This window comes from Drosophila bipectinata, chromosome 4, assembly GCF_030179905.1.
Source record: "Drosophila bipectinata strain 14024-0381.07 chromosome 4, DbipHiC1v2, whole genome shotgun sequence".
Classification (NCBI taxonomy): Eukaryota; Metazoa; Arthropoda; class Insecta; order Diptera; family Drosophilidae; genus Drosophila; species Drosophila bipectinata.
The window spans coordinates 7,462,493-7,483,458 of record NC_091740.1 but is presented as its reverse complement, the minus strand read 5'-3'; the positions used below and the strand labels follow the sequence as shown (position 1 = coordinate 7,483,458).

Here is a 20,966-nt window from a genome sequence, read left to right as displayed (position 1 = left end):
TTCCGCAAGGGTATAAAAAAAATATATATCTACATAAATATATTTGTTGAGGCACCAAATTTTGATTATCGATAAAAAAACAACATCGGTTTTTTCGAACCAAAATTTCTTTTGGTTTTACTTTAAGATGCTATTAAAAAAACTTTGAAACGTATATATAAAACAAGAAAGCAAAGCTAATTTCGGGCGAAGCCGAAGTTGATATAACCTAGCAGTTAAAACCGGAATATAGAATAGAATCTGTACCAAGTTCCAGCTTTCTATCTTCAAAAACACGAAAGTTGGGTCATTTCCGATCGTTCAGTTATATGGCAGCTATAGGATATAGTGGGCCGATCCTTATGAAATTTGGCATGTCGTAATGTTTTGCCAAAAATAGCACTCGTGTCAAATTTGAACTCTCTAACTCTAAAAACACCAAAGTTATACCATTTCCGATCAATCAGTTATATGGCAGCTATAGGATATAGTTGGCCGATCCCGGTCGTTCCGACTTATATACTGCGTGCAAAGGAAAGAAGGGTGTGTGCAAAGTTTCAAGTCGATAGCTTTAAAACTGAGAGACTAGTTCGTAGAAACGGACAGACAGACAGACGGACAGACAGACGGACATGCTCATATCAACTCATGAGGTGATCCTGATCAAGAATATATATACTTTATAGGGTCGGAGATGTCTCCTTTACTGCGTTGCACACTTTTGGACAAAATTATAATACCCTCTGCAAGGGTATAAAAATACATTTTATTATAGCAATCATAAATAGGCCCTATATTTTTCACAACAGTTTATTATTATACTATGCCAATAAATGCCTAACTTTTTACTTTAAAAATGTTCTGCAAAGAAGAAATTCATCGCTTCAAGTCGACCATTTTGGCTGAAAGAAAAGCAAGAATGAATTTCTTGCAGGGATAAGTTTTCGGCAATCCAACAACAAAATGCGTTCGGATTAGCACGATTGAGGAGAATAGGGAAAACACGAAAAAATTTTTTTGTATTTGGGCTTTGCCTATGCTGGGAGGAACACACGTATATGAAATTTCGTTTCTCATATGAAAGAGCAATTCCAACAACAAAGGAGCACCGAGAGCAATGGGACTGGACACCCGTGGTGTAGAGTCTACACTGTAGACTAGCCATTGAAACAGTTTGGCATAAATACATTTTCCAGAAATATTAACAAACTGGCACAAACACCAGAATTTTATTTTGGGGAAAACTTCAACGATAAAAACTCCATACGATCCCAAATGCCAAGGCTTTTATAATCTGTGAGATCTTGGCATTTAAAATTGGCCGATTTGGATGCAATGTGTTTTTTCAGATATACATATATTAATCATAGAAATATTATGGCATCCAAAGTTTTTCAAAAAACCTTCCTAAACTGGCGCTACAGAAATTGCAATTTATGCCATTTTTGTAGGCGGGAGGGGGCGCGGCAAAATTTTGACACAAACTTGAACTGCGTGGGTATTGTAGAAGGCTCTATGGCCAAATCCTATCCAGTCTCTGAGATCCACGCGTTCTTACGGCCGGGCGGAAAGACAGACATGGCTTTATCGACTCGTCTGTTGATGCTAATCAAGAATATATATACATATGTTATGTTAATTTACTTCTCCATGTTACATACATTCACACGACTACAATATACCCTGTACTCTACAAGTACCGGGTAAAAAACAAGAAAGAAAAGGTAACTTCGGGCAGAGCCCAAGTTGATATAGTTATGATCGGATATACTTCGTTATCAGAATTCTATTTAAAAAGGAAGGATTTGTGTAAAGTTTCAAGTCGATAGCTTTAAAACTAAGAGACGAGTTCGCGTAGAAGCGGACGAACAGGTAAACTGACATGCTTATATAAAATCCGGAGGTGGTCCTAATCTCCAATATAAATAAGCGGAAACCAAAATACTCTTTTTATGAATGCTATTTTTGGGAAAATAATACGACCTACCAAATAAGGATCGGCCAACTATAGCTGCCATATATGTAAATGAAATGACCCAACTTTCGTGTTTTTGAAAATAGAAAGTTGGAACTTCGTACAGATTCTATTTTTGGTATATTTGGAGATAGAAGCTTGGGACTTTTTTTTAGATTTTGTATTTTAATAAATTGGTTTTATTATGATATTCTCATAAGAATCGGCCAACTATATCCGATGTTTGCGATATATATCCTATTTCAACTGCAAGAGTATATCAACTTCGGCTCCGCCCGAAGTTAGCATTACTTTCTTTTTATGTTCTCATTGTGTACCTTTGCAAGCATTTTATGTTTCACGCTTTTATAACTCAAAGTCAGATCAAAATTTTAATAAGCTCTGCAACGTTATAAAAAATAGCCTTGCTAAAAATTTTGGTTTGCTTTTATTATTTTTCTTTTGTATCGAATCAAATCATTATCAAATGAATTAAATTTTAAGATTAACGATCTATGTATACACAAACAAAGCTGATATATTATACAAAAACAAAAAATAATAATAAAACGAAAAAGAATAGTTCTAACCCTTAATTAAGTACATTTATGTAACAAAAAAAAGCAATATAGGTATATAACACTAAACCTTATAATAAAACTCACCAAGCAACAACTTTTGATCCTTTATAAGGACATAGGACAATATTGGCAAAACTCACCAAGCAACAACTTTTGATCCTTTATAAGGACATAGGACAATATTGGCAATATCCTTAAAGGATCAAAAGTTGTTGCTTGGAGAGTTTTATTTTGAGCAAAAAAAATAAAAATCACGAATAATCATTATTTTTGAGTTTTATTTTTTTTGCTCAAGCTTAATGATTATTTGTGATTTTTATTTTTTTTCTCAAAAATAATTATTAGTCTTGATTTAAAAAATTAAAAATCGATAAGTAATCATTACAAAGTAATTTTTAAAATATTACCCTGATATGTACATTATATTTAAAAAATATTTTCAGCAATTTAAATTGTATAGGTTAGCAATTTTAAAATACATATATATACAACTAGCAAATATAAAAACAAAATTAATTTACCTAGACATAGTTTTAGCATCTTCTTAAATGCTCATGCATAACGACTTTAAAGATTCCTTTGATAGGTCAATGAAAAGAATGCTAAAGGAAATTTGAGCGGGCAAGACGAAGAATATGTTTATGTTCTCATTGTCTGCCTTTGCAAGCATTTTATGTTTTGCATATAAGCCCGAAACACCCTGAATTTGTGCGGAGAAGCATACGCAATTATCAACTTCTAAAGACGAGTGGGCGAGGGTATGAGTGGGGGTGAGAGTTGTTGGTGGAATGGTATAAAGGATGGGGTGATAAGGGTGTGCAGCAATCCGGTCTGCCTTCAGATTGATGTGGCGTTGGAATGAGCAAGTTTGTTGGTGCGGTGCTGTATGAAACAACGGCGGTGTACCAACTGTTTGTTGTGTCTCTGCGCGTTTCTTGCTTGCTCGATGCTTTGTGGTTAGGTGCTATACCTGCGGTGCAGTCCGGCATGGTGCTGAGTATCTGATAGGGGAATCTTACTGGAGTGTATGTGTTTCTTTCTCTGAATGTAGGCATCGAACCCAAGAAAAGAAAGACTACCCTGAATCTGCCCACGATTCATCGTCTGAACTGGAGGCTAAGGTTAAAGCTGGCTTGAAGTAAAGTGTGCACGTCACTAATTGCAAATTCGATGGATACACATAATCGTTTTTGCATTCTTAAGTAATTTGTAATAATTTCCTTGAGGGTCAGCGTCAGCGTATAAATCGCACAACGCATATAAGTTGCTACAAAAAAAAAGAGGGAAAAGGAAAAGAAGAATTTACTTGAGGATGGGTAAGGGGAAGACTCAGGGGCAAAGACGATTATTATCGAAGAGTGAAGCAAAGAAATTGAACCGAAATCAGTGCTTAATGATGAGTTACGAAAGAACGAGCTGTGTTATACAATGTGTTGTAGTTATATTGTGCGTGTGTATCATGGTTTTTGAAGATCATTTGCAGGATATTTCTGTATGAATGTGTGAATATTGGTATACATATTTTTTAATTTATATTCTACCTTACATATGAAATGAATCGAAATAAAAGCATCATAATACATTTTTACTTTTTAAAATGTATGAAAAAAAAATCACAAACTTTTCAATATACGCTATGCGTAAATTAAAAAATTTTTTTTTTATGTTTGACTTTTATTGTTAACATATCACAAAAAAAGCTTCCCGGTCCAAAGAACCGAAAAAATTAACTCCACACATAATTAAACGCATTCTATAACCACTATGCTGTCCTGCAGAGGATATTATAATTTTGGTCAAAAGTGTGCAACGCAGTTAAAGAGACAACTCCGACCCTTTCAACGCGTGGGTCCCGAAGAGTATCAAGTTTGTGTGTTAGTGCCAACACAAAACCAGTGTTAGTGCCAGTTCGTTAATGTTTTGATAGAAAACTGTTCCAATGGCCAAACTACACCTACAAATCAAAAAGCAGCCAAATCGGATAACTTTTGGAGGAGTTATACATAGACTTTTTAGTCCGCTTCTCTCCTGAACCGGTAGTATGGCAAAAGTAATGAAACAAAAATTGCAAACAGCAAAAGTATGCAACAAAAATTTGTATCAGGTATAATATAGTCGGGAAACTGGTTTTATGACTTATTTTCAGTCATTTATATCTCGAACTCCCCTTGAATCCCTGCCAAACCTTGGCTCTGTAAAGCTTTGCCAATATTTTAGGAAGCCATAACATAAAAAATCAAGAAAGGAAAGTTTGATTCGGGTGGAGCCGAAGTTGATATACCCTTGCAGTTTAAACGAAAGTTTGAATTTTTACCAAATATCATGTACCATTTCGGATCGTTCAGTAATATAGTAGCTATAAGACCTACAAAATTATCTAGCAAAATATATACAAAATATACAAAATACATTATATAAAAGTATGTAGCATTTCCGTTTAATCAGTTATATGGCATATAATCAGTTATATGCATGCAAAAAAAAGAAGGGTGTGTGCTAAGATTCAAGTCGATAGCTTTAAAGATAAGAGACTAGTTCGCGTAGAAACAGACAGACAGACGGACAGACGGACAGACGGACATGCTCATATCAACTCAGGAGGTGATCCTGATCAAGAATATATATACTTTATAGGGTCGGAGATGTCTCCTTCACTGCGTTGCACACTTTTGACCAAAATTATAATACCCTCTGCAAGGGTATAAAAACACCAAAGTTATACCATTTCCGATCAATCAGTTATATGGCAGCTATAGGATATAGTCGGCCGATCCCGGCCGTTCCGACTTATATACTGCGTGCAAAGGAAAGAAGGGTGTGTGCAAAGATTCAAGTCGATAGCTTTAAAGATAAGAGACTAGTTCGCGTAGAAACAGACAGACAGACGGACAGACGGACAGACGGACATGCTCATATCAACTCAGGAGGTGATCCTGATCAAGAATATATATACTTTATAGGGTCGGAGATGTCTCCTTCACTGCGTTGCACACTTTTGACCAAAATTATAATACCCTCTGCAAAGGTATAAAAACACCAAAGTTATACCATTTCCGATCAATCAGTTATATGGCAGCTATAGGATATAGTCGGCCGATCCCGGCCGTTCCGACTTATATACTGCGTGCAAAGGAAAGAAGGGTGTGTGCAAAGTTTTAAGACGATAGCTTTAAAACTGAGAGACTAGTTCGCGTAGAAACGGACACACAGACGGACAGACGGACATGCTCATATCAACTCAGGAGGTGATCCTGATCAAGAATATATATACTTTATAGGGTCGGAGATGTCTCCTTCACTGCGTTGCACACTTTTGACCAAAATTTTAGTACCCTTTGCAAGGGTATAATGAAATTAATAATAACAATTTTTTCGAACTAGCGCTACAACACAGTTAAGATGGGGGGCGAGAGAAGGAGTACCTTAAGAGCCTAAGGTAAAAATGGGATATTTCTATCTTTTTTAGTCTGTATGGATACGGATATATCGACACGGCTGTTGATGTTGATCAAGAATATATAAACTCAGAGGGCTGAACATTTCGGTCAGAAGTGCCCAGGGCTGTGAAGGAGACACCTCCTACTTTATAAAGTATATATTATTATTATTATTATATTATATAATTTCATAAGGATAAGCCGACTGAATCATATAGCTTTAAGAACACTGAAATAAGTGTTTTTGAAGATAAGCATCTGGGTATATATTTTCGATTTATATATATCAATATTTTCCATTTATGTATATCGATATTTTTCATTTAAGTATAGGTGCGATCTTAACTTTAAAAATTAACTCTTTAAAAATTTTTAAAACTGCAGCGCAACAATAAGTTTATCTTTTGTTAAGTTTATCTTAACTATTAAGTTTATTTAAAGATTTTTGTATCCTACCTTCAGTATTACGAGTCCATTCGGTCACTTTGAATACTTCGCTTAATCCAGGTATCTCTTGGTTTTCACTACGTCGTTGAAAGCACATGAACTGTTCTACTTGCATATGCCTTATCCCCTTAACATGCTGTATCATCGCATGGAGATTCTTAGCTGAAAAATTGCAGAGCTGACAGAGAAGAAGTTTCTCAGTTTCTTGCAGAGGCGGATGATCTTCATTCGGACTGGGACATTGTCGAACATCTGCTCCAGGCTCAAAAGAATCTTTAAGCATTTGACTCTGTTGGGCTACATAAAGAAGATGCTGGAATATCATTCGCATCGTTTCATGGCGCATCTGTTGGGTATGAAGAGATAGTTTCTGAATGGAATTTGTGTGGAAATCACAGCAGTTGCATTTAATTTGGACCACATTTGCTACATGTTGCTGATACTGAAGTTTTATTTCATTCCTAGGTCCGCCTTCCCTTATATGGTTAATAAAGTTAAGCTTTTGCAAATGCTTATCTGTCTTACTGTGAAGTTGGAAATTGGCCTTGAGATTTGTTTTATAATTACACAGACGACAGATATAGTTGTTGTTGTGGATAACCATTATATCAGAAGATGCGCTAGAAGAATGACGAGTTCTATCTACCAACAAATGCTGATTTAGATCTTCCAAGTTATTGGTACTGAAACATTCGCATATTAAACAACTATAGTATGCGGAAGGCCACATCTCAGGTTTTGTCAACGAATTAAAATCACTCGTCGAATCAATGGCTACTTCATTTGCGTGGTTGGTCCCAATTGGTATTCCAAGGCCCATATTCATTGCAGTACCAAAACCCAAGCCCATTTTTATTAACTTCGGTGAAAAAGAAAATGGTTCTGGTGTACTAACTGGAGAGGATCCAGGGGATGGTTTTGGGTTGGAAGTCTGCTGGTTCTGTTGTTGATGTAAAAGCTGAATCATTAGTGCTTGATTATATGCCAAATCAGCTAATGCAACCTCAGGCAAGAAGCTATTTCCCGAATTCGAGCCTGAAGTATTACCACTGGTATTTTGTTGTTGCAAAAAGTTCAATGCTTGAATATGTTTAATGTTATTTTGAAGAACTGCCATGTTGTGCGTATGTTTTTCACTAGTCATATGTATGCGCAAATTACGGGCAACAGATGTTTCATAGCTGCAAATATCGCAACGAAATGATGGTTTTGGCTTGGAATTGACACTGCTTCCTACATTAACACCAGGATTTATTAATCCTGGTCCAGCTACATTGGGATTAATGGAAACGGTGCTTCCTATGTTGCTGCTAGCTCCACTCGAAATTGAGCCACAATGTGTGCTAGCGCTACCCGACCCGCTGGTACTAGAAGTAACAGTACCAGTTGATTGAGACGTTGTGCTAGTTAGCATAAATTTTCCTGTCGCAGATGCCGCAGCGGCAGCAGCCACCATATTTTGCGAACTGTTAAGTTCCTGCATATTGTTTAAATGCTTGTCCGACTGCATATGTATAGATAAATTTCCTTTGGTGGTCGTCGAGTAGTTGCAAATTTCACATCGGTACGGCTTATAGCCACAAGAATACGACTCCCCACGTGCAAGTCGGGGATGCTGCTGTCCTAAAATAAAAATAATGCAAAAAAAATTGACAATAATATAAGAAAAGATTAAATGAAAACAAAAACTTCATACGGTTTTTGAGAACATTTGGATTAACTTCCTAAAAGCTTAAAAGCTTAATTTTTTAAAATTTTCACAACAGGCCTCAGAATGCTAATGATATTTTCCTAGAGAGGTAAAAATTCAAAGATGTGGATTTCCCGAGAATTTTATTTTTTTAGAACTGTAGACAATTACACTAGAATCGAAACAAAAATTGTATATTAAGCTATCGCTAATTGGTGTTACTATTATAACAAAACAGCTAATAACAAAAAATTTATAGTTTTTCAACCAAGAAAGGAAAGCTAACTTCGGGCAGAGCCGAAGTTGATATACCCTTGCAGTTAAAACCGGTTTTATATCACAAAGTCGGATATAGTTGGCCGACCATTATGAGAATATCGTAAAATAACCAATTAATTACAATAAAAAAAATTAAAGAAGTCCCAATCTTCTACTTCAAAAAAACTTCTATCTTCAAAAGTTGGTATTTTTACAAAAGGTTCAGAACAAAATGAATACCCTCTGGTATAATTAAAATATCTGCAAGGGCAGACAAAATCTTGCAAGGGCCGATCCTTATGAGAATATCATAATAAAACAACTAATTTGTATATAAAAAAAAAGTTCCAAGCTTCTATCTTCAAAAATACCAAAGTTGGTATTTCTACCAAAAACCATTTCCGATCGTTCAGTTATATGGCAGCTATAAGATATAGTCGGCCGATCGTTATGAAATTCGGCACGTCGTAATACTTTGCCAAAAATAGCTCGCATGTATTGAACTCTTTAACTCTAAAAACACCAAAGTTATACCATTTCCGATCAATCAGTTATATGGCAGCTATAGGATATAGACGTTCCGGATTATATACTGCGTGCAAAGGAATTAAGGTGTGTGCAAAGTTTTAAGTCAATAGCTTTAAAACTGAGAGACTAGTTCGCGTAGAAACAGACAGACAGACGTACAGACAGACATGCTCATATCAACTCAGGAGGTGATCCTGATCCAGAATTTATATACTTTATAGGGTCGGAGATGTCTCCTTTACTGCGTTGCACAGTTTTGGACAAAATTATAATACCCTCTGCAAGGGTATAAAAAATTAAAATATTCAAAAACAAAATTTTGATATATGTAATTATCATTAGAATCATTAGAACTAGAATCCGACCCAAAAATTTTGGATCAAAACGGTTAAATTACTCGTTGAACACTAATGGGACTCAGATTCGGAGGTGCAAATACCATTCTGACATATTTGAAAGTTCTCATACTTTGATTATACTTTTACACACCAACGGAATTTAAAATAATTAAATTAAAATATTTACCTGCTAGACAATATCCGCAAGCGCTCTCCCCGTCGGGATGTTTTTCTCTCATATGAATCTCTAGTGTCTCCTGATATTTGTAGTGCCAATTACACTGAGGGCATTTAAGAGTCTTGCATGAATTACGCGTAGACATTTGAACGCTGCTATTTAAGCGAGCTGAATTAAGGAGCATTTCGCAGCTGTAATAAAAAATATATTGCAATATTTAGCGGTATTAAATATTTGTTTCCTGTAAAAAACGGTACAAAAATAAAGTAGTGCTAAATTGATATCATTGACTTTGCAATATAGTTATCTCATCATTATTTTAGTACCGGCATACAAATAAGTGCCAGAAATACTAATGATCCTAATCTAATAGGGGAATCTGTTCTCTGAATAAAAGACCCAACCGTCATCATCAAATTGTGACAATTGAGGACGGTCAGCTGAGAGTAAAATTTATTAAAAGAAATCAGCACAATTGATTTAATTTTTGTTAGTTAAGCCACTTTTTTTCCTGTCCCGAACAGAAATTCCGAATCAGTCTATAAAATGTAAAACCTCACTGATTTCCTAGATTAATGAAAAACTAGAAAGGAAAGCTAACTTTGGGCGGAGCCGAAGTTTATATACCCTTGCAGGTAAAACCGGATATATATCGCAAAAATCGGACGTAATGGGCCGATCATTATAAGAATATCATAATGTAACCAATTTATTACAATAAAAAATCTTAAAAAAAAGACTCAAACTTCTATTTGTAATATACAAAAGTTGGTATTTTTACCAGGTTTGGTAGGTCGGATCAACTGACCAAAAATAGAATCTGTACGAAATTCCAACTTTTTATAACACGAAAGTTACGTCAATTCCGATCGTTCAGTTATATGGCAGCTATAGGATATAGTTGGCCGATCCTTATGAAATTTGCTGGGTCGTATATGTTAAAAATAGCATTCGTACGAAATACGAACTCTTTAACTCTAAAAACACCGGAGTTATAGAATGGGAGGGGCTATGGGAGGGGCCCCATAGCCTAGTGGGTAGTGTAGCTGCACGCTAAGCGTGGGGTCGTGGGTTCGAACCCCACTCATGTCAATCATGACCTCCAAAGTTTTTCGCCATCATTATGCTTAGTGGACTCTTTTCCGATGCTACTAAACATGTGATGTCGAAAAACGGTACTCCCACAGATCGACAGGTGGCAGCCCCACCTCTGGGATTGGTCGCACCTGGCTAATCACCGGATCGACTGAAAAACAATTGATTAACGAAACCAATACAAGAGAAGTAACCAACCTCCCCCCCAATCCGTGGACGGACCGGACCATTCGCACATCGAAACGGACACAAATTGGACAATGGAACGTGAAGACTTTAATGGAATCAACCAGACTGGCGCAGTTTGAAGGAGAAATGAAGAAAATGCAGTGATTGGGTCGCCCAAAAAGATGACCTGGCGCCGTACAGCACTCCTAGAAGCAGCCCGGGAAATACATCAGCTGGGACACGATAAAAACAGACAGCGCCAAATAAAGTTAGGTGGAGAACCCTTGTAGAGGCCTTAAGCTCCCAAGAAAAGTAATAAGGGGGGGGGAAAAAAAAACAAGAAAGGAAACAAATATAATTAAATATTTATATTTTTTGATAATAATTTCTCGTAAATGAATTAAAAAAAAAGGTTTTTTTTCGGAAAAAAATGTTTTTTTTCTTTTAAGTTTGAAGTGGTTACCGATAACACAGTGCGACAAAAAACAAGAAAGGAAAGCTAACTTCGGGCAGAGCCGAAGTTGATATACCCTTGCAGTTAAAACCGGATATATATCGCAAACATCGAATATAGTTGGCCGATCCTTATGAGAATATGATAATATAACCCAATTTATTATAATACAAAAACCGAACCTAATAATGTCCCAAACTTCTATCTTCAAAAACACAAAAGTTGGGTCATTTCCGATCGTTCAGTTATATGGCAGCTATAGGATATAGTCGGCCGATCCTAATGAAATTTGGTAGGTTGGATCAACTGGCCAAAATATATACTGCGTGCAAAGGAAAGAAGGGTGTGTGCAAAGTTTCAAGACGATAGCTTCAAAACTGAGAGACTAGTTCGCGTAGATACGGACAGACAGACAGACAGAAGGACAGACGGACATGCTCATATCAACTCAGGAGGCGATCTTGATCAAGAATATATATACTTTATAGGGTCGGAGATGTCTCCTTCACTGCGTTGCACACTTTTTGACAAAATTATAATACCCTCTGCAAGGGTATAAAAATAGAATTTCCGATCAATCAGTTATATGGCAGCTATAGGATATAATCGGTCCGGGCCGTTCCGACTTACATTCTGCGTGCAAAGGAAAGTAGGGTGTGTGCAAGGTTTTAAGACGATAGCTTTAAAACTGAGAGACTAGTTTGCGTAGAAACATACAGACAGACAGACGGACAGACGGACATGCTCATATCAACTCAGGAGGTGATCCTGATCAAGAATATATATACTTTATAGGGTCTGAGATGTCTCCTTCACTGCGTTGCACACTTTTGACCAAAATTAGAATACCCTCTGCAAGGGTATAATAAAACAACAAGAAAGTAAAGCCAACTTCTCATAAGCTTACTCGCGTATAAACAGACAGACGGACATGGTTATATCAACTCAGGAGGTTATCCTGATCAATAATATACATACTTTATAGGGTCGGGGACCCTATATGTCTCCTTCACTGCGTTGCGCACTTTTGACCAAAATTATAATACCCCCGCAAGAGTATAAAAAATTTCAAGCTTCCAAAGTTGGTGTTTTACCAAATACCATTCCCGATCGTTCAGTTATATGTTTGCTTAAGATATAGTCAGCCGAGCGTTATAAAATTTGGTAGGTCGGATTAACTGACCAAAAATATAATCTGTACAAAGTTCCAGCTTTCTATCTTCAAAAACACGAAAGTTGGGTCATTTCCGATCGTTCAGTTATATGGCAGCTATAGGATATAGTCGGCTGATCCTTATTAAATTTTTCATGTCGTAATGTTTTGCCAAAAATAGCTCTCATGTCAAATTTGAACTCTCTTACTTTTAAAACTGCGTGCTTATGCTGCGACTTATATACTGCATGCAAAGGAAAAAAGGGTGTGTGCAAAGTTTCAAGTCGATAGCTTTAATACTGAGAGACTAGTTTGCGTAGAAACAGACAGACGGACATGCTCATATCAACTCAGGAGGAGATCCTGATCAAGAATATATATACTTTATAGGGTCGTAGATGTCTCCTTCACTGCGTTGCACACTTTTGGACAAAATTATAATACCCTCAGGTATAAAAAGGTTTAGAAATAAGAAAAAAATAATTTGTTATTTTTGATTGTTTAATGGTAGCTTACGACCCAATAAAACTTTGGTTTTAAATGTGAACTCAATCCGATAAATAAATTAAATAGAATAAATTTTCGAAGCTATACATTAATTTGTATACTCATGTCAGAGTGACGTAATACATATTAGCCGGATAACTTTGCAATGCGTTTTTCTAAAATCAGTGTTCCTAAAGTAGGTGATGTCAATTTCTCGCAAATTGATTAACTGATTGTTCCGAAATCATTTTTATATGTTTTCATTCCCCTAGTCATATATCCAATTTTCTTGAAAGCGAACACAGGAGTTCATTTTCAAAAACTTATTCATATTCATATTCATATTCGATCAAATTCATATTTCATATTCACTTGAAACTGCTTTTGTCCCGCTTTTAATTTTTGCGTTTTTTATACCCTTGCAGATGGTATTATAACCTATGTTGTAATTATTTTAGTGTTGGCTTTCGATGGATAGGACTGTCGTGTTTTTGGAGATGGAAGGTTTAAACTTTCTACAGATTATATTTTTTGCCAATTGATCCGACCTAACAAATTTAATTAAGATCGGCTGTCTATATCCTATAGCTTCCATATAATTATACGATCGGAACTGGTATTTGGTAAAAATACCAACTTTGGTATTTTTTTTGGATAGATGCTTGGGTTTTTTATACGCGGTACTCTTAGAGTATGTATGTAACATAAGGAAGGAATCATCTCCGACCCCATAAAGTACATAAATTCTTGCCCAGAACAAACAGCAGATCCGTCCGTGGATCTCAGAAACTGTAAGAGATACCGCTCTGCTCCACAATACCCTCTTGCATATCAATATCCATATTGTTATGATTATTAACAGGATGATTAGGTTTTTTAAAGAATGTAGGGTCTGGAGTAATTGATGAGATCCGTTATTGGATTAAGGATTGGTCATTAAGACTCCTACAGTAACTAGCAGCTCAAGTTTGTGTAAAATTTTTCCAGGCCCACTCCCGCCTCAAAACAGAAATCATTGTAGCGCCAGTTTGTTAAAGTTTTTATACCCTTGCAGAGGGTATTATAATTTTGGTCAAAAGTGTGCAACGCAGTGAGGAGACATCTCCGACCCTATAAAGTATATATATTCTTGATCAGGATCACCTCATGAGTTGATATGAGCATATCCGATTGTCCGTCGGTCTGTCTGTTTCTACGCAAACTAGTCTCTCAGTTTTAAGGCTATGGACTTGAAACTTTGCAAAACCTCTTTTCCTTTGCACGCAGTATTTGTTTGTGTTAGGAAAATCTTATAAGGATTGGCCAACGATAATCGATATATATCCGATCTTAACTGCAGGGGTATATCAACTACGGCTCCGCCCTAAGTTAGTTTTTCTTTCTTGTTTCTTTTTTATCGCGTACCATATCGCGTTATTTTCTAAAATTGTTGTAGCCCGGGCAGAGGGTATTTTAATTTTTGTCAAAAATCCGTCTGTTTCAACGCAAACTAGTCTCTCATTTTTAAAACTATCGCTTTGAATTTTTCACACACCCTTTTCACCTTTTCACGCAGTATATTTTGCCCGCCGAGATCGGCGGACTATATCCTGTAACTGCCATACAACTGATTGATCGGAAAGGCTATTCCTTTGGTGTTTTTATACCCTGTACTCGTAAAGTATAAGGGTATATTGTATTCGTGTGCATGTGTGCTGCGATCTGTAAGGCAGGAGTGTACACGAAGAGAGTAAAACAAAAATAAAAAGGGTATTGGTAAGAGATGCGCAGTTCTGCACTGAGCCGACACAGGCCGACAATTTCCACTTATCCATAACCTTTAGACTTCCGTAAGCCAAAGTTCAAAACTAACATCACCCACAGTTTTCGCGGTACACCTAGGGTGACCAGATAGCTGAAATGAAAAATACGGACGAAAAGTGTCCGTGAAAAAAAAAAAGTGAAAAAACGCGTTCGCAATTCGCGTTTGCGTTCAGAACATGATTCAAGACAACTGTTAGCAGAAAGAAAATCACAGACTTTTTCATTGCAACTTTTTTTGAAAAAATCATCTCTTGCTTCCTTTTGCTGCTTTTCTTTTTCATTCAAAAATTTTTTCAAATGAACATACTGGTCGAACAATTTTGAATCATCAATTTGAATATTTTTGAATGCGAGAAATGTAACAGATTTTTCAACAGATTCCTACCTTTCAAATCTTTTCCTGGCTTGAAATTTAACCATTCGAAGTCTTTCAAGCGCGGGCTTTCGAATGTTTAAGTCTAGAAACTCATTTCGGAAAAATTGCAGGTGCAACCTGTTTTTTCGTCAAAAACTTGAAAAATACGGACATTTTACAAAAAATACGGACTAACGGACATAGAGCTGAACATACGGACATGTCCGTACTAATACGGACGCCTGGTCACCCTAGGTACACCTAAGAGAAGAAATTAATCAAATTTTGTCATATAATGAATTACGAAGGCCATGTAATGAACCATAGATCAATGAACTAAGCTTGGTATTTTTTTTTTAAGGTAATAAATTATTTATAATTTATGTTATATGTATACCAGTGGGTGGCAAACTCTTTTTCCTTAGCACGCGTGCATAGGGTCGGAAATTCTGCCGCAGCGCTTAGAGATACTGACAGTGTGAGCTCTCTAAAATTTTTTTTGGAATCTCGCTCATTTGCTCCCATTTTGCCTCATTTAACAGGCCAATCTTAAAAAAACTTTTTTCACTGAGAAAAATTTTCTCAAAAATAGGGCTGGAACAAGTTTTCTCCATAGAAAATATAGATAGGGAAGCGTAGTCTTTCCTTTGTTTAAGAACTGTTGCTAGCAAAGCTTTTTTAAAATAAAATAAACTATTTTAGCGCCCATTTAAAAATGAAACCTTTTTTTCGTTCAGTAAATGCTCATTGTTTTTTACTGCGACGCATTTACTCAAATTTTAAACATGTGTGCGTTTTGCCGCCCACTGTTATATTTCAACTTTGGCTCCGCCTGTCGCTTGCTTTCTTTTCCTTTCATAAAATATATTTTGTAATAGATTTTTTAAACACATCCGTAGCTTTAAAATTTGCTTCATTACTTTAGTAAAAAAAGCGAAAAAATTTCCGTTAGATATTTGGTTAAGGAAAAAATTTGGGTCCACTTGATGCTAGCACTCCTTTCTAAATTATTAATGCAAACTAGATCCAGCGGTTCTTCAGAGTTGGATGAGTTCTTATATTATTTGAGTTTTATGCAATCAATAAGGTGAATATCAAAAATGTTTCGATTCAAATCCCAAAGTTCATTTATGTGTAAATCAGTGGGGGGCAAACTCTCATAGCTATAGAAAACCATAGCATCCATAGGGTAGGAAATTTAACCGCAGCGCTGCCGGCACAATGACAGTGTGAGCACTTTCAAATTTTTTTAGAAGCTCTCTCATTTGCTCTCATTTTGACTCATTTCATGTTTCTACTGAAAAAAATTTTCTCAGAAATCGGGTTGGAAAAAGTTTTTCCCATAGAAAATATAGATGGGGAATCGTAGTTTTATATTTGTCAAAGAACTTTTGCTAGCACAGCTTTAAAATAAAATACACTATTTTAGTACTGATTCCAACTTTTGAATTAACGAAAAATTAAATAAAAAACTACGTTTTTCGCTCAGTGAATGCTCTGCTCTTATTGTTTTTGTCTGCTACGCATAGTTACACTCAAATTTTAAACATGTGTGCGTTTTGCTCCCCACTGGTATAAATGAACAAGCCTAAGTTGGAAAATCCAAGGGCATGTTTCACAGCTATGACAATTACTGCTTATTGGCCTAATGACGTATTGTTGAACAGCAATGCAATACCAGTCAGAAGTTCAAACAGTGACTATAATTACGCATATTAAAGTATTGAGGAAAGAGAATATTTTCAACCCCTTCTGTCAGTCAACTTTCTGCCTTCACAGTCATATGTGACCAACCCTTTATTAATGAAGCGCTAAGGGCTATGATGCTGCCTGACCATAACAAAATGGTCCCCCCATTTCCCCAGAAAAAACGTATCGAAAATATCTTACCGAGCGCAGTCTACTCCTTGGGGCCGACCATTTATGTGTTCGGAGCAAGCACCGATCGTAAAGCAGGATGTAGTGTTTGACGCATTTCCCACACTATTTGCCGATGAAGTACTGGGAGAATTAGGTAGACCACCACTGTTGCTGCCAGGAGAACGGTTGGGAATTTGTGGTGTCTGAATTTGGACCTGATGTTGAGGCAAAGATTGAGCTATATGCTGATGGGAGGATGGTGATGAAATGGAAAACTGGTTAACTTCCAGAAGTTCGCAGCTTTTACAATCGATGCCCTTTGTATCCGGATGATCGGGACATATGCTAGTAAATAATAAAGATTGTTTCTGGTGTTGCACCTGTTGCTGGATAAATTCTGTTAATAGTTTTACTCGGTTTCCATTAGACTCTTTAGCAGCCAAAGCTGCCAAGGAAGAGTGAAATGAACTGATTTGAGAAGGAAACGTGGTAGATGTTGGTGTTCCTATTGACTGTTGTAAAAATTCAGAGCTGGTGGCATCTAACTCATTTAGATGAGATGATGGACTTATAGATCCTCCGAACAGTGGGCATTTTATTTCAAGTCCTGCCGGTGATGATAGCTCCATTTCATGGGTATATTTGGGTGACTTATTATTACTTATATTATCAGTACTGTGTAATGAGACCTCTCCGGTGGCTGATATTAATGAGGGTGCAGGTGAGTTTGTTAAGGATACTATCAATAGGTTAGTCTTAGCTGTTTCTGAATTTAAGGAACCAAGTTTTGCAGATGTTTTTACTCCTACTTTAGGTGATGATATTGGTATCTTTGCACTAGGTGCGACCATACATCCACTACTACCGTCAAGTTTTGGCTGAAGATCTGATTCATGCAATTGATCCATGTTTGAGTACATTTCAGACCTGCATTCATTGTCTTTTTCATTAGTCTGTGTTTCTTTCTTTTCTGGCTCCGAATCATTTGGAAACTCTGATTGTGGTGACACCGACAGGAGACCTTTTCTATCTTCTCTGGATAACTGCAGTTTTTCGGTTTCATCACTGGAACTAATATCCAGAGGCTGCAAAAAAGATATCTGTGGCTTTTCATCCATGTTACGTTGTATAATGGCACTGGAGTACTCTCGATTAAGCAGCTGCTGCTCTAGCTCCTTCAAATTAAGCCTGTGATCTGTGTTTGCATGCAAGCCAAAAGTTTTAACGTTACCAAAAGACAATTTGCAAATAAAGCACATTAAAATGGGTTTTTCGATTTTGAATGCTTGTCTTGGACAATTAGAGTTTGCATCTTGCGCAGACACAACCCGGAAGGAATGTATTTTTGGGCTGGATCTATAGGTACCGCCGGATCCTGCTAGTAATTTTCTACCAAGATCAGAAACTTCGTCAATTTGATCAGGCTCATCTTTAGTCTGTTTATATGACTGAATATTCTGGTATCCTTTTTTTTTTTCCTGGCCGCTTATGGAAAGTTTTGTTACTGAAATCGAAGTTGAGGCTTCAACATTTTGAATATACTCCAATCCACTTCCATTTGCATGGTCTGCGTCAATAATATAAGCACTGCCATCGAGATTGTAAACTATTTTGCCTTCAAAAGTTTCCACATCAGATTTGGACATTGGAGAGCCGTCGTCATTACCATTATTAGAGCTGAAAAAAGTGAAAACGTTTTAAATGTTGGTACTCTTTTAATTTACATATTATTTTAATTTTTACACCCTTGCAGAGGGTATTTTAATTTTGTCCAAAAGTGTGCAACGAAGTGAAGGAGACATCTTCGACCCTATAAAATATATATATTCTTGATCAGGATCACCTCCTGAGTTAATATGAGCATATCCGGTTGTCCGTCGGTCTGTCTGTTTCTACGCAAACTAGTCTCTCAGTTTTAAAGCTATGGACTTGAAACTTTGCACACACCCTTCTTTCCTTTGCACGCAGTATATAAGTCGTATATCCTATAGCTTTCATATAACTGAATGATCGGAAATGGTATAACTTTGGTGTTTTTAAAGATAAAAAGCTGGAACTTAGTACAGATTCTATTTTTGGGCAGTTGAACCTACCAAATTTTATAAGAATCGGCTGACTATATCTTATGGCTGCCATATAACTGAACGATCGGAAATGGCATTTGGTAGAAATATCAACTTTCGTATTTTTGAAGATAGAAGCTTGGGACTTGTTTTAAATTTTTTTATCGTAACTGGTTTTATTATGATATTATAAGGATCGGCCAACTATATCCGATGTTTACGATATATATCTGGTTTTAACTGCAGGGGTATATCAACTTCGTCTCCGCCCGAAGTTAGCTTTCATTTCTTGTTTTTAAATGTAATAGTGAGAAACGACACATAAAGTATACTTTTGATTATAATCAGAATTCTGAGACCAGGTCAGATCGAAAGATGTCTATTTGCACATACCGTTTGAAATTTTTATTGTGTTCCCCTTTTGAACCGCTGCACTATGGTCCAAAAGCCCAAATTTTTGCACAAATGATGTTTTTTTTTTCTGAAATAATTTAATTTTGTTTAGTGCATAGTGCGCTAATCCATACCATTGGACGAGAAAAGAAAGGTGCATCATAAGATAAAAAAACATGACTATACCCCTTTCAATTTTTTATGCTTCCATTGCAGATGGTATTGTAATTTTTGTAAAAAGAGTTTTTGACACTTTTGTATATATGCACAAAATACAAAATCTATGCGATTGCTATGAATTTTAAAAATCTAAAGGACTGCTATAGTCGACTGTTTTTCGTCTATATTATACCCGGTTTTCATATCTTCCATTCCACATTAACTAACGTTTAAGTTTTAAAGTTCTCAATTATACAAGAGTTCTACAAAAAATACTTCCACTCAAATGTCGCTTCAATTTTACTTTGTGGTGCCACACATGACTCTTTTGGGTGTTTTAAAAAATACCGACAATCTTGCTAGTTTTTTTCTAAAATCAGAAATGAACTTGAGTTTAAAAACAATGAAGAAAGGCTAACTAATAAAGAAATGCCTAAGAAAGGCAAAACAACAAAAACAAACCTACGGCTTACTACCGATTCAGCAAGAAAGCAGACTAAAAAGTCTATAACTCCTCTAAAAATTATCCGATTTGGTTGATTTGTAGGTTTAGACTAGCCATTAGAACAGTTTGGCATAAAAACAATTTTTTTTAAAAACATTAACAAACTGGCGCTACAATGAGTATCAGAAGTGGGCGGGAGTGGGACAAACTTGAACTTGCGTAGGTATTGTAGGAGTCTTCATGCCAAATTCTATAGCTCAGATAAATGCAGATCAAGAATATATTCTTTATGAGGTCGGAGATGATTGCTTCTCTATTTTACGTAGATTACACGACTACAATATACCCTTGTACTCTACGAATACTGGGTATAACAATTATTAACAAATTATTACAACAAAGAATATATGTATATAAAAGGGTATATATATAATATATATAGGGTAAAACAATGAAAACAAAATATAAAAAATATTCCAAGCTTGTATCTGGAAAAGTACCAAAGTTGGTATTTCTACCGTATATAATACTATAATAGTACAGTCGTAGTATTTTGCCAAAAAAAAATTCATCGGAAATCTCAACTCTCTAAATCTAAAAACACCAAAGATTGGCTCCGTTTTTTAAAAAACCCAAAACAGGCATGTGTGGTACCCAAAAGTGAAGTTGAAGTGAAATTTGAGTCGAATTGTTTTTTGTAGCACCCAATTTTCAATAGATAGCACAGTGCAACATTGATTTGGAACTTTTAAAGAGACATAGTAGGAATTGTTTATCAGGTCGAATATAGCACATAACCGTGTTTGAAATATTTGTACCACCCTTAACATCTTTATTTATTCAGAAAAAACCGTTTTTCCGCACTTTTTTGCGCTTAAAAATTCCTAAACGCGTAATTTTAAATTTAATTTAAAATTTTCACACAATGTTTTTCAATAGTTTAATGTTGTTGCTTTTAAAAAAAGATACATCTTAAATTTTTTTAAACAAAAAGGATAAACTTATTAACACAAGAAAATGACATTTTTGCATTTTTGCCGTGTTTTTCGAACTTTGACTTTCGTTACAACCTACAAGAAAAATGTATCAAATATTCTTATAATTCTTGAATAAAACGAGACCAATTTCAATAAGAATTTATG

At 35.9% G+C, this 20,966-nt stretch overlaps 1 protein-coding gene across 8 annotated transcripts in view; it reads right to left on the bottom strand.

Moving 5' to 3' along the window:
• The window catches only part of zfh2 (Zn finger homeodomain 2), a 66,411-nt gene that overhangs the window by 22,043 nt on the left and 23,402 nt on the right, over nucleotides 1-20,966 (bottom strand). For 7 of the 8 annotated variants that reach the window (XR_006246430.2, XR_006246431.2, XR_011443585.1 and 4 more), the window contains 3 exons: nucleotides 16,795-18,441; nucleotides 9,400-9,581; nucleotides 6,408-8,021 (listed from right to left, as the gene is read on the bottom strand). Coding sequence is in view for 5 of the 8 variants with exons in the window: in XM_043213591.2 (XP_043069526.2) it covers nucleotides 6,408-8,021; nucleotides 9,400-9,581; nucleotides 16,795-18,441 (3,443 nt within the window). In the remaining 3 variants the exon portion in view is untranslated. The remainder of the gene's footprint in view (nucleotides 1-6,407; nucleotides 8,022-9,399; nucleotides 9,582-16,794; nucleotides 18,442-20,966) is intronic. The other variant, XM_043213595.2, reaches the window with a different exon arrangement.